Source organism: Ischnura elegans, chromosome 2 (genome assembly GCF_921293095.1).
Source record: "Ischnura elegans chromosome 2, ioIscEleg1.1, whole genome shotgun sequence".
Classification (NCBI taxonomy): domain Eukaryota; kingdom Metazoa; phylum Arthropoda; class Insecta; order Odonata; family Coenagrionidae; genus Ischnura; species Ischnura elegans.
This window is the reverse complement of record NC_060247.1, coordinates 116,033,430-116,050,036: the sequence shown is the minus strand read 5'-3', so window position 1 is coordinate 116,050,036 and position 16,607 is coordinate 116,033,430. Positions and strand designations below refer to the sequence as shown.

Genomic DNA, 16,607 nt, shown 5'->3' with positions numbered 1-16,607 from the left:
ATCTCCTGGATGCTGCTTGTTTTCTTTCATTAGCTGGGTACAACCTTTTGCATCCCTGGGGGGGTGGAGTGGGCGAGTGACTCAGGGGTGTGTGGGGGATGTGGTTTGGCACAAGTTACTTGGGTTCCATATGCTCGTTCTGTCTGTATTCAGTTTAGAAATTGCTTCTGCCAGAGAGACACCGATTTTGCACTTGGAAGACCAACATGGGTTTGGGAAAAGGGAAATCAAAATGTATTGTTCGTGGGTGTAAAGACACTAAAAGTCATAGAATGAGGTATTTTTCAAATTTTTTGTGGACAACAACAATTTTGCAACAAATTTTTATTTTGTATCTTACTTGGGGGGAATATCTTTGTGTCAGTATTGTTCTTCTTGGCCTATCAGTGGTTTTCATGTTAATGTGAAAGTATAATTTAGTGGTGCATCTGTGACAGGAAATGCACCAATTTATTGAAAGGATTAATACTATTCCTGTTACGTCTTGTTACAGATTACCTCATCCATTCTCTGACATTTACCAAAGGTTCCCCAAGTGGTTAGCCTTGGCGGATAACGAAGAACTAAAGGAAATGGATCCTTTGAGGGTGTACGTAGCAAAACGTGTATGCGAGAGGCATTTTGCAGGAGAGTGCTTTGTGGTGGGCACCAATAAGCTCAAGAAGAATGCTCTCCCCTGCAGAGAACTTCCTGGTACCTGTTGTTTAGTTTTATTAGAAAAAATTCCATTTATCTGACTATGAATTAAAAATTGATATGTTTATCCATAATTTTCTAGTGAAAGACTTAATGGGTACCGGATGTACATACCCTGGCACATCAGAGCTCACTGCTCGAGCACCATTTCCAACAATGACCACTGGTGAGTGTCACTGTCAGACTTTTTTCAATTCATGATTGAGTTGTTATTTCATCAATCAAGATAATGCATCTGCTGGTTAGTGTTCAGACTGTATTCATATTTCATCTTTGCATCAATGTTAGAGTTCATACCATTGACGGACCATTTAAATTAAAATAAATGCTGCTGCACTTTGGCATCTGTAATTAGGAAAGGGAATTTGTGGAATAATTTAATTTTTCTTCATTCATTGTGCTTTGTTTGTATGTGAATGCATTTTTATGTCTCGGATTTTATATGAATATATTTTTCTTAGTCATCCTAAAGACGTTTCACATCACATGAATGATAGCATTGAGAAACTCATTACTGATTAAAGTTTGGAAGTGCTGCTTCCTTCATCAGAATTAAATAATGCGTGATGGGAAATAATATGGGGAAGTGGTTAAGAGAATGATTTGGAAGGGAAAGAGGAGATGGAATTCAATGGAATACAGAAATGGATGGATTGGTCGGTCAGAATGGTTGAGTTTCTGAATTTTGAGTAAAATATAGAGGTGGGGAGAATGAGGGTGTGGGACAGAGAGATTCGTTTCAGTTTTAAATATGGTTATTTGTAATTTTTGACTCATTTATTTGATTAATTAATTTGTCAACTGTAATTCTTGCAGAGGCAGAACCACCCCATAATATCAACTCCCGTCAAAAGGAGAGCTTTTGCAAGGTGAGGATGAACTGTATTGCTTCATTTAACGTTTGATTTTCCATATCTTCTTATTTTTTTCCATAATTGTTTTCCCAATGCCTTATTATTTTATTTCTTATCCCTTGTACTTTCAGAGGCCAGGGAATGAAAGGTGTCTTACATCGTGTTGGTGTCAGGAAAGCAGTGGAGTTGACTCCTAAAGCAAAACTTCTTTATGAAACTGCCAAGCGTTTGCAGAGGAGTGTGCAACACTCTTCCAAAAACCTTGTTAGTTTCAAAAAGAGACTTCAAGCTGCAGAGAAAACTTTAAATATTTGTCCAGGGTCTTTTGAAGGTCTACCACGAATTTTGTCAATGTTCCTACAGTGTCAAATTAGGGAATCCTCCCTCAAAGGCAAAGGTCACAGGTTCCCATTAGAGTACAAGGTTTGGGCCCTTTCTCTTCTAAAAAGAAGTGGAAAGCATATGATTTCCTTTCTAAATGGTTTGTACTTCCATCTTGGCGGGCCTTACTAAGGTTATTATCTGGTTTAGCTATCTCAACAGGCATTAATAATGACATGTTTGACTACTTGTCTGTCACTGTCCGTAAGAAAGTGACAGAGATTGATCGGCATTGCATTTTAATGTTTGATGAGTTGGCTTTGTCTCCCCAGCTAGCGTTTCTCAAACACCTTGATGTAATTGAGGGTTTTGAAGACCTAGGTGGTGGAAAGAGAGCTCCAAGATTTGCAGATAAAGCCTTAGTTTTCATGGTGAGGGGCCTGAGGAGGTCATACAAACAGCCAGTGGCCTATGTCTTCCCTTCAGCAACAATAAAGGCCCTTGCATTATCAAAATTATAAAAAGCTGTCATTAACAAGCTAACCTTATCTGGCTTAAAATCTGTGTAACTGTATATGACCAGAGGTCAACTAATGTTGCTGCCATTGCATGCCTTTGTTCAGAGACGAGGGAATCCGTCCTCTGGTCTGGTGGGGAATACAGGGGAGATTATTTTTCTGTTGGCGACATTCAAGTAATACCCTTGTTTGACCCTCCTCACCTGTTAAAAGGCTTTAGAAATGGACTCTTGATCAAAGATTTAAAGTTTTGTTTGCAAGGGGAGAACAAAACTGCCTCCTGGCAGCACATCCTTCAGTTATTGACCACCGTGAATACAGGGCTGTGCCTAGCCTCACAGACCTTCATGTTGTCCCGGAGAAGGTAAAGAAGATGAAAGTCAGCTACTGCAGCCAAGTTTTTAGCCAGAGGCTTTCCTCTGTGATGGGGTTGTTGGCAAGTATGAGTAAGTCTTTTGCTTCATAATTTATGTCATTAGTAATTAAGCACTCTGTATTGACTTTTCTAAATTATTATTTTTCATTTTATTCCAGGTGTTGATGGTTTAGATACCAAAGCGGTGGAAACCGTGGATTTGTTAAATATTTTTGACAAATTGTTTGATAGTGTAAATGGAAAAAGCCGGCAACCACCTCCAGGTAAGCCTTTGCGCTGCACACTGACGTCTTCCTCGGGACACATGGAGTTCTGGGCTAATGCCATCAAGGTCCTAGAGTCAATAGCATTTACTGATGGGAAAAGAGACAGTAAGACCCCTTCCATAAAAAATTGGGTTAGAGCACTTAAGAACATGAAGGCATTATGGCTCAAGTTGAGCTCTAATGGATTCAAATGTCTTTCTCCTAGGAATCTTAATAAAGATCCCTTAGAGAATAAATTTGGATCCATTAGAAGTTATGGCTTTAGAAATGCTAATCCTACATGTAATAATTTTGTTGGTGCGTACAAGGGATTAATTTTTATTGATATGGTGGCATCCCTTTCTGTTGGAGCAAACTGCGAAGAAGATGATTGTGAGGTGCTTGACAACCTTAGAAATTACTTAACAATTTTAAGGCAGTCAACACACACATCATCTTCTCTCCCTGGTGTGACCTCCGATGTTTTGGAGGATGATGACGCCCCCACACCAGATGAGGACAGTTACCCCTCGGATATGGGTTCCACCATAGAAATTAGTTCTTGGTCAGCAGCTGATGTGCTTCACAAATTACAACCTATACACTGCCCCGTTTGCTCAGGAAAACAGTCTTCACCCTCACACTACACTCCCATCTGCAAATTTCATTGACACGTATGAAGAAGCCGTAAACTTAATTCTCAAAAACTTGCCAACATTCGCTCATAAATTGGGTGTGGGGTTCCACCTCAGAAACATTTTAACTTCTACTCTTAACATGTCACGAATTGCCTGTTATCATCATATTTCCACCTATGGGTCAAGATTTTGTTCCATTGTAGTGAGAAATGTTGTCACTTATTGGTGCAACAGTGTCAACAGATATCTGAGAGGCAAACACACTGCACACCCAGAAGATATGGACACTGTACACATATTGGCACAAGAGTATTACACCAAAAAGAAGCATAATCGGTGATGCTGTGGTAGACCTTCAAAAGTAAAAAATAACCTTGATAACCGTAATTGAATACATGGATTCAATTGTATTTCCATATATTCAATTGAAATTTGTCACTTTTCAATTGAACGGAATTGAAAATTTCCAACAGGGTTGCCTTTGCTGAGTATTGAGCTAACCCTTTTGAGTGCCTACTTTGCTGTGGGGGATGCTCAGCAATCTTTCCTGGAGTGACTGTGTCGCTTATAGCGACTACCGAGTTTATCTAAATATTTTTTTTTAATTCTTTGTGTGGACATAATGCCCATGGTGAAAATGGTGTATAAGGTGAATGATATAGTGAAAATATATTTAATCTGCCATCTGTACCATTCAAAGATTTGTTATTAATATTAGTATGAAAGATGGATTCTTAACAAAGTATATTTCACTTTTGACCTTGGTACTTTTGGGTTATACTCAATGGAAAGGGTTTACCCATTTCTACTACTAATGTATGTTCATTAAGATATTTTTGAATTCACTTTTTTACTTTTCTAATTGAAATAACAATATTCATGCAATTCGATAACAGTGTATGCTTCTTTGCTAATTACCTCTGATTTATGTAAATTTTCTAACTTTCGGTTGGGCTCGGTTGTCATGTATTAGTATTGTTTTATTTATTTCCCCATGCTTTTCATGAGTTTATTCAAAAATTTAATTTTAATCAAAAAACATTTATAAATTAGCATTGTTACATACTATGTAAATCATTCTTACTATTGATTTACATATATTCATGTTTACATATAAATATTTCTATGTGTATGATGTCATTCATGTTACTTTAATGGGCTTCCTCCCTATTTTCGGTTTACAAAATCATAGTACTATCATAGTAGTCACTGTACAGTTCAGTGACCACAACGAACTGTGTTTAGTGTTTATTTATTTACTAATTGAAATCATTGTACTTTTTTGTACTTACATGTGACTTTTTTATGTTAATTTTTATAAAATAAATTGGCATTTGCTTTGCACATTTTGTGATTTTATTTCAATGATACCCCGCATAGTATCCCTACAGCATGCAACACGCAACGCAAGAATAAAAGTGGAATGGGGACTGGAGGGGAGGGAAAGTGGTAGGGGAGGGTGCTAGTTTACGGCAAACCCAGCCGCGTCGTCCATTACACTACGCTATCTATACTTTTTAACATTGAATGTCATATCTATGGTTATAGCCTCTTGTATTCAAAAGAATTTGAGACTAGACTTCATGTTTACCTCATATGGGCTCTACCTTGCTTATCATGCAAAGTGTAGAAAAGCAGGCTCTAGCATGACATTTTAAATGCTAATATGTAATAGAAATGAGTCAATTTTTGGATTCATGTTCATTTAATATTGAATCCATAGATTTCTCCTGTGAATGCAGCTAGCGTGTGATTGCTTCCGTTTTACCAAGGGGATTCTAGCCGAAATAATAAGCCAGGTGTATATCTAGCATTATGATGATTTTGCATCCGATTTTATTTATTTTTTTAAAGATCGTGGAAAAAATTGAGCATGAGGGAAAATCGTGCACGGTTAATCTGCAACCCGGATAATCGGGAGTCTCCTGTAATTTGACCATTTTAAGCATGAAAGGATAACAAAAACTTTTTTTGCTTTCTGGCAGGTTTCAATTTAATTAGCAGCAAGTGTATAGATGTTAAGAATAATTATTTTGTATTATGTATTTGATACTCATCCTTTTCCATGGAGAATGCTGCTGTGCTTAATACCAAGTTAGCTGACGGCACCCTAACACGATTTGCGGTGGATGTGAAATGATGTCCTCTAGCATTCTGGCTACACAAGCAGGATAAGCATTTTCATCCTCTGGTTTGAATGTGACAAAAAAACCAAGCAGTTGCTAAAACTGTATCTCTAAATCATTTTCAGCACGTGCTGAAGGAGGAAATGTTCATGCACCTCTCCCCTCATCCATTGCAGGTTCAAGGGTGTGAGCGTGGAGTTGGCATTGCGTACACAAGAAGGAGCCATGCTGTCCCCGAGCGACCCTCTCTCTCTCCTCTCATCGCTCGTTGGAGACCCCAAAACCGTAGTCCTCCAGGGTCACGTCACTTCTCTCTCCCTCCCACCACTTGCGGAAAGCTACGAGAAGGCGTGTGCTGTGAAGCGCGTGGGTGAGTGAACATTTCAGAGGTTGCATTATAGCCTCTTGTATTCAAAAGAATTTGAGACTACACTCAATTGTTACCTAGTATGGGCTCTACCTTGCTTATCACGCAAAGTGAAGAAAAGCAGGTTCTAGCATGACATTTTAAATGCTAATATGTAATAGAAATGAGTCAATTTTCGGTTTCATGTTCATTTAATATTGAATCCATAGATTTCTCTCTAATTTTCTCTCTCTCATTTTTTATTATACTCAAATTTCTCTTATGCTCTATTTTCGAATGCCTGCCTCAACTGCTAGAGTAATATGTTGATTTTCCCAATAGACAAGGAACACATGATAAAATCACTTGGTGAGTTCCTAAGGCATGCCGTTTGGGTTCCACTACACCATTTTTCGATTACATTGTATTCTGTTGTATTGATTGGCATTCCTATTTGCATATTTACTGGAGTTAATGTCCTTCAATCTGAAGACTCAGCCCCCAATCCTAGCAAAACTTTTGTCACTGCAATCCATGGCTGTGAAGAAGGGATATAGAGCCTTACCGGTGGTGGCTTCCTCCCATGTTATGATTTTATATGTAATAAGCATGGGTAATGATGTGTGTTTTCTTGTTGCAGAGCCAAGCGATGAGGTGCAGCAGGCTCTGGATGAATGGCAGGCCACCCACTCCCTCTGCCTCGACGACGTGGGCCTTGGTCCTCTCAACTTTGCACCCATCATGCATGTGCTTGGGCAGCACCGAAACGTCTCAGTACGACGCCTATCGCTTGCCTCCAACAACATTGGTGATGCCGGCCTCAAGGTGAGATCCTGCCCCCTTTTCATAGTTCTTTTTTCTGAAAGAACTATGAAGAAATTGCATAGCTAAAAATTTATTGTAAAATTTTTAGTTGTGCTGTTTCAGGGTTGCTTTAAGCCTGAAAAAACTTGAAAAGTCAGTGAATTTTTCAATACTACCTCAAAATTTGTTCATTTTTCAACCATTAATGCTCCCTTTTTAAAACACATCGATTTACATTATGATTTACAATGGTTGTAACTGGGATGTTAATGATTTACTTCGATTTAATATCAGCATTGAAAATACTGTCTTTCCATTTTCAAAGCTATCAACCAATTTAATGGAAAGACGTTTTAGCACATCTGCATTTCTGTGAATTGTGTATTATATATGCACTATACCAGTGTCATGATACACCCATGCCTTGTATAGCACAAGGGATGCGTTCCTTGGGGTCTTTGCGCTATACGAATTTGCATTATACGAGAGCGTTTTAACATTGGGAAGATAGGGATGCGTTCCTGGTAGCATAGATGTTGGGTATCGAATTTCCTCTAAACCATTTATATTCCCATAAATAACCTTAGAAAACCTTATTTATATAATTTTTATAGTTTAAAATATCTTTAAAGATAGTAGGCACGCATTTAAAGACTTCTATTCATGTTAAAAAAAATATGTACAGTAAACTCTTGATTTTACGAAGTCAGTGGGACCGGAAAATTGGCACTTCGTAAAATCGAGTTTCGTAATTTCAAACCTTTTTCATAAGTCAAGAAAAAATGTTCGCTTTTGTTTCTTCCGCCCTTTTTTGTCTTTAGTGGTCTTATTTAAATGTTTTCGGTGGTTATTCTCGGTATTATTCATAGAAAAGGATTTTTGTTATACATTTATGCTGTGAAAGATCGTTAAATAATTATACCACCATAAAATTCCCATTTCTCGTTCATACTTAAACATCAACGATCGCTTAAGAAATTCCCGACCAGTTTAGAAAACGTAATCAAATAATGAATTGCAAAGTTTATTATAAGAATTTAATGTTATAAATTTGTGGTTAGGAGCGAATAACGACTACTTATTATAATAGCGCTAACTTACGCAGTGGCGCCGACTCCATGGGGCCTGAGGGGGCCCGAGCCCCCTCAAAGTTTCGTTAGGGGGGGCGGAGCCCCCTCAATAATTCAAGATAATAATAAGTTATATTATGCTTGGTGAAATCACAAAAATACATTGGTATTTTTTATTTCCCATGTTTGACGATAGTTACCTTTTAAAACACATTCAACAATGTGCTAAAACAAATAATTATAAGACAGTAAGCAGGTTAACTGAAAACAAGTGGTGTGAATTATGATAGTGTTACGGTGCTGCGACACACTTTGAATATAAACTCTTCCCGGGGCAAGACCCCCGATATGGGCCCCCCCAATATTTTTTTATAAGTCGGCGCCCCTGAACTTACGCGAACTTATAAGTTCGCGTAAGATATATATTTGTTTCCAGCACCCACGGAATTTTAGCGGCAGCCGGCCTAACTGCCATTTATGTTGCCCTCTATCGCTCGCGTGACGAGAAAAAAAAAGAAAAACGAGGGCCTCCACCCGTTTCCAAAATAACCTTCGTAAGTTAATATTTCGAGTTACTCCGTATTTTCAGTTGATTGTGCTATCTTTTCCATTAGTTATTCTCATTGAGATTCAGTTACGATTATAAATTACGTAGGATATGATTATCTTCTGGCGAATATTTGAAGTAAATTCTGTTTGAGTTCTCTGTCCGGATACTGTGCTCCGTCATCTTAGCAGACATTGCTACGAAAGACTTTATTCTTCATCAGGACCATATTCTTCATACCGGGTGTGAAGTGCTATGTTTATATAGTATTTCTCTCTTCTTTTATGCCGACAGGAGCAAGGTTCCAACCGGAAAACAACAGGAGAAACATCTTCCATTATCGGAGAAATAAAGAGAGAAAAGTTATTATCCGCATTGATTGTTTTCCTACAAGAGATGCTTCATCATTTCTCAACGTGTGTGAAGTATTGGTTCACTTGCGTGAATTCCCAAAAATGACATGCAAAAACCTGTACATTCACCTCATTTAGTTTTCGTGTCTCTTTCTCCGCCGTATTGAAAGTTATGCAAAGAATCATTGACGTAGAGAAAAGATTTTCTTAGCTTTAGCACTAAAAATAGTCGTGCCATAATCGTAAATACATATAGTGAGGAAAGAGCAAAGAAAATAATTTCAATTGAAATGTCAGCAGAGAAGAAGAGAGACAATTATAAGCACGGCACCATTTCCCCGACAGTGGAAGATACTTCTTCAGCCTCTCTCCGGTTAATAACTTACCCCTGTTGCAGGTAAAGATGAACCATGCCCTTCTCCACAATCGGGGAACGTTCCCAGTGGGTGGGGTGAATAAGAGTGGGATGGGGATTGCCTGAGGAAAGAAGCGGTCAGCATATGGTGGGGTGGAGGGGGCAGGAGAAAGAAGGGTGGGGAAAGGGCCTTCAGCTCTGCCTCAGTTTACGTTTGGGGGGCGTATTTTTCTACGACGCCCTAAAGCTCCGTAACCTTAGGGGGGGAGTGAATGAGAAATGCTGGGGAAGGAGGGGTTTGGGATGCGTAAGGTGGGTGTCAGCAAGATCAGCAGAAGGCCGCGGGAGGAAGTAAACAAAGACTTCGGAAAGAAAGATCTCTCGGCATGGGAAAACGGGGAGACGCGGGAGAAGAAAGTTCATGGTTAGAGTTAGAAGTTCGTCTTCATTACGAGTAGCCTGAAAAATAAGTTTGTGGTTAATAGAGCCCAATACTTAAGATATTTAAGTTGTTTACTCAGGAAGGCTATTGTATACACAAAAGATACTACTAAAAAACTGTTATTTTTTCTTTTTGCCCTTCTCCATCGCCGCTTCCACCATGGTTTCTCACTTGCATAAATGGGAATGAAATTGGGGACCTAACTCGTTAGCCAGATCAAAATATCTTAATGTTTGGAGGGCAGCGTGTACTTCTTTTTTATTTGGTGAAATTACTTCCTCGCTTTCATCTTTGTCGTCACTGCTATTCTGACTAGTCCTGGCCGCTGCTTCTTCCGACGTATGTACCGGCGTCCCATTGTTGCAAGCCCGGAGATCATCATCAAGGGCAATATAATAGTTTGATGTTGCGCGCTGTGCTCTTCCTGCTTTTTCCAACAATTTTTCAAAATCATCTTATAAGCCTCTAATCTCCTCCGTGATTTTATCCGCTGCAGCTTCCTGAAGTTATAACGTAACGAATCAACTATAGCCGTGATATTATAGCAGTAGAATTACTAGTAGGCTAGTTGTATCAATTACCAACCTCGAGAACATCCTCATGATGCGCTATCAAAGGGAATCCGGCCGATTTCCAGCCATTTGCGATTGCAGTGGAGGAAATAAAGTACGTCTTTGAACCGTGTTCCTGCAATGAAAAATGACAATTTTATTAACTTGGCCATTTTAGCAAAGTTAACAAAATCAGTATTTCTAATCGCAGAAACACGGTTCAGAGACGTACTTGAATGCCTGATTGGCAGGAGTGCGATGCAAACAATTATTTTTGATGATGGCATTGATTGATAGATTTTCAAAATGCAGTCAGAGCGGTCACTTTTGGGGAGAAAGGCTCGGAGGGTCGAAGAGAGGGGCCAGCGAGGGTGAGCTCGTCGAGGAAAGGGTCCCGGATTAGGGACCCTTCGAAGTGCTTAGGCGAAAAGTAGTCAAGTAGTCTTCGAAGTACGTTCACAGCAGCCTGCCTTGCGAACGTACCAGGTACGTTCACAGCAGTGCAAAGGGTTAATTAGGAGTGTACGAAATACCCCGCGCGACCTTCCTGACATGTTAAACTACGAAGTATTGTCGATGCGATGTTTACGAATAGGCACGTAAATAGGGGCATTATGTCAGTCGCGATATTTTACTTAACTCCTACTTTCCCACCGTGAGGTTTTAGGCGAACCCTTTCTCTCCAAAGTTGCACTATCATTTACGATTTCACACTTTTGATGAACCACAGTTGGAAGCGCTGATTTTTTTTTAGCTACGTACGCCGGCGTAACTACTTTTGTTGACAAATATTTCACCATAGTTCGTATAAACGAATGCCTTTCGCTTCTGGGGACCGATCCGGGGTTCGTAAATTCAAAACATTTTGTAAAATCGAAACTTCGTATAAACGAATAGCACCATGTATTTACCATAGGCTTTTCGCCGGGACCGCACTATCACTTTGTATAATCGAAAACTTCGTAAAATCCTGCTTCGTATAATCGAGAGTTTACTGTACATGCTTTTGATATTCCCTCCTGTCGTGCGGGTGGGCTAACATTAGCTATCTCAAGGGTTCGTAATGCATTGCCGGCAGTTGACGATTTTTCAAACCAGTCTAAAAACAACTATTGTGTCACTCAGGCCCTTTTGTCGCTCATCAAAATGACAGGAAAATGCTACTTTGAATGCCATTTCATAGCTAGCGTAGTTTATGAGTGATAAATCATTTTAATTTGAAGTCCTCCAAGGCATCAGCAGTTACGTGAAACAGTCTTTATATACCTTGAAACCTGACCCAGGTTTTCCTTCCCTGAAAATGAATGAACGAGATTGCATTCTTTTTAGTGATGGGTCGGTTCGATTCCTCGATTCTTCGATTCCTCGATTCTCGACCAAGAACCGGAATCGAAAACGAGTACTTGCCAAGGTGAAAAATCGATTCCGATTCCAGTAGTACTTCAAACAACAAAATAAACGACCGCGTTTCCAACAGTCATTTGAATTTTCGCGCCACGTAATCGTAATGACAACACATCTTCTAGGGATGTGCAAGTACTCGAAAATTAAAGTCGATCGAGTAGTTGGTACTCGACTCGAGCGTTTCGAGTAGCATTACGAATGTCGAGTCGAGTAGCTAAGGTTACAGAGCTTTCGAGGCTAGTAGGTCCTGCAATCTGCCGGCAGGAAGCCCTATCATGAAACTCATGTAGGTAATAATGCAGTTTTTAAAGCCGATAATTCATTCTAATGCCTTGGCCAGGTAGTTTCAGCTTGCCGAAAACACTATAATTGTCGACGTGGGCGCCGAATACCTTAACGTGTTTACGCCAGCCGCGGCGGCCGATCGTCTTCCTACCCGGCGCACACTGGTCCGAAATCGGAAAAAGCTGGAATAAAGTTCAAAATGACCTTTTTGGGGATAGAGACTTGAAACTTAGCGTAAAAATCTTAAATCATTACCAGATATAGATTTATATGCCATTTTACATACATACGAACCTTTAGTGAGATATAGAGGCCCAAACATGACCAATTTTTCGATGCCACGCGAGATATCGTTTTTCCTCAAAAAATCTTTGAATTTATCCAAGTGGTTTTGCGTTGGTATGAGTTTTATGGAATAAAAAACGCAATATACCTTTGATCTGGTGCTTTGCCTATACTTTCAATGACTTTTGAAGATTTTGGGTCTCATCTGTCTGGTTTTACGACGCAAAATGGCCGACCCGTTTTTCACGTGAAATTTGACATAAAGTAGACATTATCTTTCGTTTACGAAACATATAACTCGGAAAATTTGAACCACAATATATAGTGGAGATTTCTAAAGAGTACTAATTAGAAATCAAGGAAAAAAAAGTCTGCGACGAAGGAAATAAGAGCGATTTTTCAATGGCGCGTCAAGGCTCAGCTACTCGCCGCGGAACTCTAGGGCTCGGTAACTGAGGCCGATTTTTCAAGTTTTTAAAAACATTAGTCTTGAAAATTGTCATTAAAAGCATGGATAATCGTCTTCATTGACTTAAAATACTAAACTGAGGATGTTTAAAAGGATTATGTATAGATCGACTGGAACATTTAGCGCATTACTCGAGTGAAAATACTAAGGATTGGATAATTTTCGAAACTATCCCACGCATAAGAAATATGCCTCGGGTATTAAAGTAAAGTGAAGAGATTAAGTCAGCATGCTTAAGAGAGAGAAAAATGAACTGTTTCCGTGAAAGGAAACAACCGATACCCTTTTTCCCTTTCCACCTTAGCCGAGGTGAGTCGCGCGGAAGGGGGAGTTTTCACACCACAAGGCTCTTTTAGCCTTTTTTATTACTGCGTCCGTCCGATGTGATAGTTATTTGTAGCGTTTAGTTTCTTTCTTGAACTTAAAAAAAAGCAAGAGATTTTAAGGTTGATTAAATGATGTGAGAAGTATAGAATTTTTTTGGCTCCACAAAACTAAAGTTTAGTTCTGTAGTTCGTTCGCTTCGTCCACTTGAATTCCATGAAGATTCAAGATCCAAAAAATCGTTTATATAATTTTTAATAAAAATTCCAAAGTCTCCATAGTCTTGCAATTTTGGTAGGAAAGTACTTGTCCAATCACACAAGTGTGTAGCAAAAGGCAATTATCTGCAGGCAGTAATACTGTAACATGGAGACGTCAAAACCTGCTGGCTGAGCATGTAGAATAATTGGTTTTTCTGCTTGAGAATTTGAAAGGGCCAAATATTACATGATTCATATATATAGTATGTAATCTTTATTACAGCTATGAAAATTTCTGTACTCAGGGCTCTCCCTTGTAGTTTGGATACATATATATGGTCGACATATTATGAGTGGCAATATTTTAAAGTAATACCTATCATGTAACACCACTTTTCAGGTATTTTCTGTTTTGAAATTTAGCTATTATATTTTAATTACATAGTGATGATATGAAAGATGCTTTTGTCAACTGACTCTTTTACAGAGTAATAATTTTTTAAAGTGGTTTTCTTGTTTCCTGGAATTAAGTCATATTTTTCTTGGAGCCTATGGCATCAGAATCGATGGAATCGGTATCGGTAGAATCGAAATCGAAATGTCAGAATCGGAATCGGGATCGGAATCGATAAAATTTTGGAATCGACCCATCACTAATTCTTTTCCAAAACAATATCATCTCGTCAACACAAGTTGAGGGGGAAAGGAGCCTCTTTCAATCACAGCTTGGAGTTCATCAGAAAATGTTTCGGTGACTGCATTATCAACACTTGCAGATTCACCTGATATCGCCACACTGAAAATACCTGCTTGCCATTTAAAATTCTAGAACCAACCGGAGCTTTCACTAAATGTCTTGGAGTGATTACCACCCTCGCCTTTTTGTACAGATTCACAATGAACTCTCCGTATGTTTGAAGTTGGTGCGGCTGAGGTCACTGATGTTTGTCTCTATTAAGAATACGGCATCGTGAGTTTAAACTTCTGTGCAATATCGTAGAGAATTTTAAAGTAACACCTGTGGATGTTTTTCGTCGTTAGTACCTACAAGGATGCTATGGTTAATACTGTATGAATAATATTTACGTATATTCTATTTGTAATTGAAATATTTACAACTTATTCTTTTAATTTTTGAACTGTAGACAATAGTGTACCTGTATCCTTTAGCTTAGGAAGAAATAAGAGTGGTTATTTTTCATTTGCAGCTGCTGTGCTCAGGCCTCTCGGCCATGCCCAACTTGGTGGTGCTCGACCTCTCATGCAACGGCATCACGGTCATTGGCCTGTCTCACTGGGCTACCATGCTCTCGGATCAGCAAAACGCTTCCTGTCCACTGCAGGTGAGAGAGACTCGTCATGTGTATTACACACTCGTATTCTTGGCTGTTGCTGCTGTTTCCCTCAAGTCCTTTGATATGCTTGTTTTTTATATTACATTTGAAAGTCTACTTTTTTAATACAGGTTCTTATGGATACTCGTTTAAGCACGCACGTAATGCTGATTAAAGTTAGACTATGATTTTTATTTTGACAAAAAAAATTATTTAATGTTTGTGATACCTTGAGAATTATGATTAAAAAATAAAGCTCATCTCTGGTCTACTTTTTAAGCTATCATAAATGATGCAATTGAATTAAAATCATGTAATTCGCATGGAAATGTTGTGATGAACTGGTGGAAAAATGGTGTGATGAAAAAATAGCATAAAATGTATGGAATGAATTGTCCAAGTTCTCTGTGCCATTTTTTACCTTTTTATTTTCAATGAATGTAGTCTTTGAAGGCAAAAATTATTTTATTACGTTTGCAAGCGTATTTGTTTTTAATGTATCAGTTGCAAATCAGAGGGATGTGACTCGGAAAGCTCTTGCTCTTGACAGGTGCTGGCAGAATTGAACTTGTCGTACAACCCAATCAAGGATGCTGGATTCTCTCACCTGGTGACCATTCTCAACAGCCTTATGTCGCTGACATCCCTCTCTCTAAGCGACTGCTGCCTCTCTGCCTGTGACCTCTGCAACGCATCTTCACTGAATCGTGAGAGTCCCTGTTTAGTTCCTTTTTTCACTAATTAAATTTGGCCTGGGCACATCATAAACCTTGACCTGAAATTTTCTTGTCATCCTCAAGGCCTGCTGAACCATGGCCTTGTCCTAGTGGGCTGAGATGTATCTAATTTTAGATATCTTTTACGTATTGCATGCATGGGTAGGGCATCTGCCCATAGTTATATTTTGATGAATGTAGTGATAACATTGTTGTGTCCTTGCCTATTTAGGACGTCGTTGCAGGTGCCAATAATCAAGTTAACTTGATTTCCAGTTCACTTGATAAGAAAGGACAACATTCTCATGAGACAATTTCTGAACTATCTTCAATGCAGAACACATCTAGCAGTCCATGCTGATTAAAAAGAACCAGTAGTACCCATTGGAACAAAGTCGTTAATATGTCTCCTTTGTTGGAGGAAGTTCGTAATTCCTCTCATGAGATCTTTGTCCTTAGTCATCGATTAAACTCAAATAAAGTTAACTTGATCATTGGTACTTCCAAAAATTTCCTTAGCATGGCAGCAAAGATTTCTCAAGTTTCACACAGGATAAGATTATCCATATGTATCTCCTTCCAGCATTTTGATGAACAACTTGCCCATTATTTTTTGAGATTTGGGAATCCAATGCTAATCCTTTCACGTATTGGGTTTCTATGTCAAATCCAAATTCAAAGTCCTCACATTTCACTTTTTCTGTAATTTGCATTCATTATTTGAGGTCCTGATTCATACCCTATTAAGCAATGAAAAATTATCCTTAAATTTCATTTCTGCATTTTGTTTTTCTCTAGCTAATATCGTAAAACTTTTCCCTTAAAAGTTTTATATAAAAATATATGAAAAACTATTGCATTAATTAAAAATTTGCATTAAAAACTATGAAAAAAATATTTTTTTCATAGTTTTTAATGCAAATCTTCAAATTTCTCATCATGTGAATATTCATATGAAACGTTCGTACGTAGGTTTCCGCGGTGATTACTTGAGTTCAGCATTCTTTCGGGCTGCATCCGCGTCCGTTGTCGAAGAACCACAACAGTTTCGCCAGCTCTCCTGCCAGCGTCCTCAGGTGAAGGAATCCTTCACCTGAACATCCTTCACCTGAGGACGCTGGCAGGAGAGCTGGCGAAACTGTTGTGGTTCTTCGACAACGGACGCGGATGCAGCCCGAAAGAATGCTGAATTCATATGAAACTTTAACTGGAGCCTATTGAATCTATCTGGTAGCACATCTTCAGTCCCTCCAACCTTCAGGATGTGGTCGCATATATGGAAGGTCATTGGATTCCTGAATCCCTTAGAAGCATGGGCTAGTTTCTCATCAGAACATTGGAAGGAGAT

The 16,607-nt window shown here is 38.9% G+C and overlaps 2 protein-coding genes across 2 annotated transcripts in view; both read left to right on the top strand.

The window, feature by feature from the left end:
* LOC124154461 (tonsoku-like protein) overlaps positions 1-16,607 on the top strand; it is a 62,100-nt gene that overhangs the window by 32,843 nt on the left and 12,650 nt on the right. Inside the window, exons 19-22 of the mRNA XM_046528209.1 lie at positions 5,951-6,144; positions 6,761-6,945; positions 14,418-14,552; positions 15,094-15,250. Coding sequence (XP_046384165.1) covers positions 5,951-6,144; positions 6,761-6,945; positions 14,418-14,552; positions 15,094-15,250 — 671 coding nt within the window. The remainder of the gene's footprint in view (positions 1-5,950; positions 6,145-6,760; positions 6,946-14,417; positions 14,553-15,093; positions 15,251-16,607) is intronic.
* Positions 125-3,922, top strand: LOC124154462. Its single transcript, XM_046528211.1, has 5 exons — positions 125-693; positions 779-862; positions 1,513-1,565; positions 1,682-2,835; positions 2,924-3,922. The coding sequence occupies exons 1-4, from the start codon at positions 441-443 to the stop codon at positions 1,745-1,747; spliced, it is 456 nt and encodes a 151-aa protein (XP_046384167.1). The 5' UTR covers positions 125-440; the 3' UTR covers positions 1,748-2,835; positions 2,924-3,922.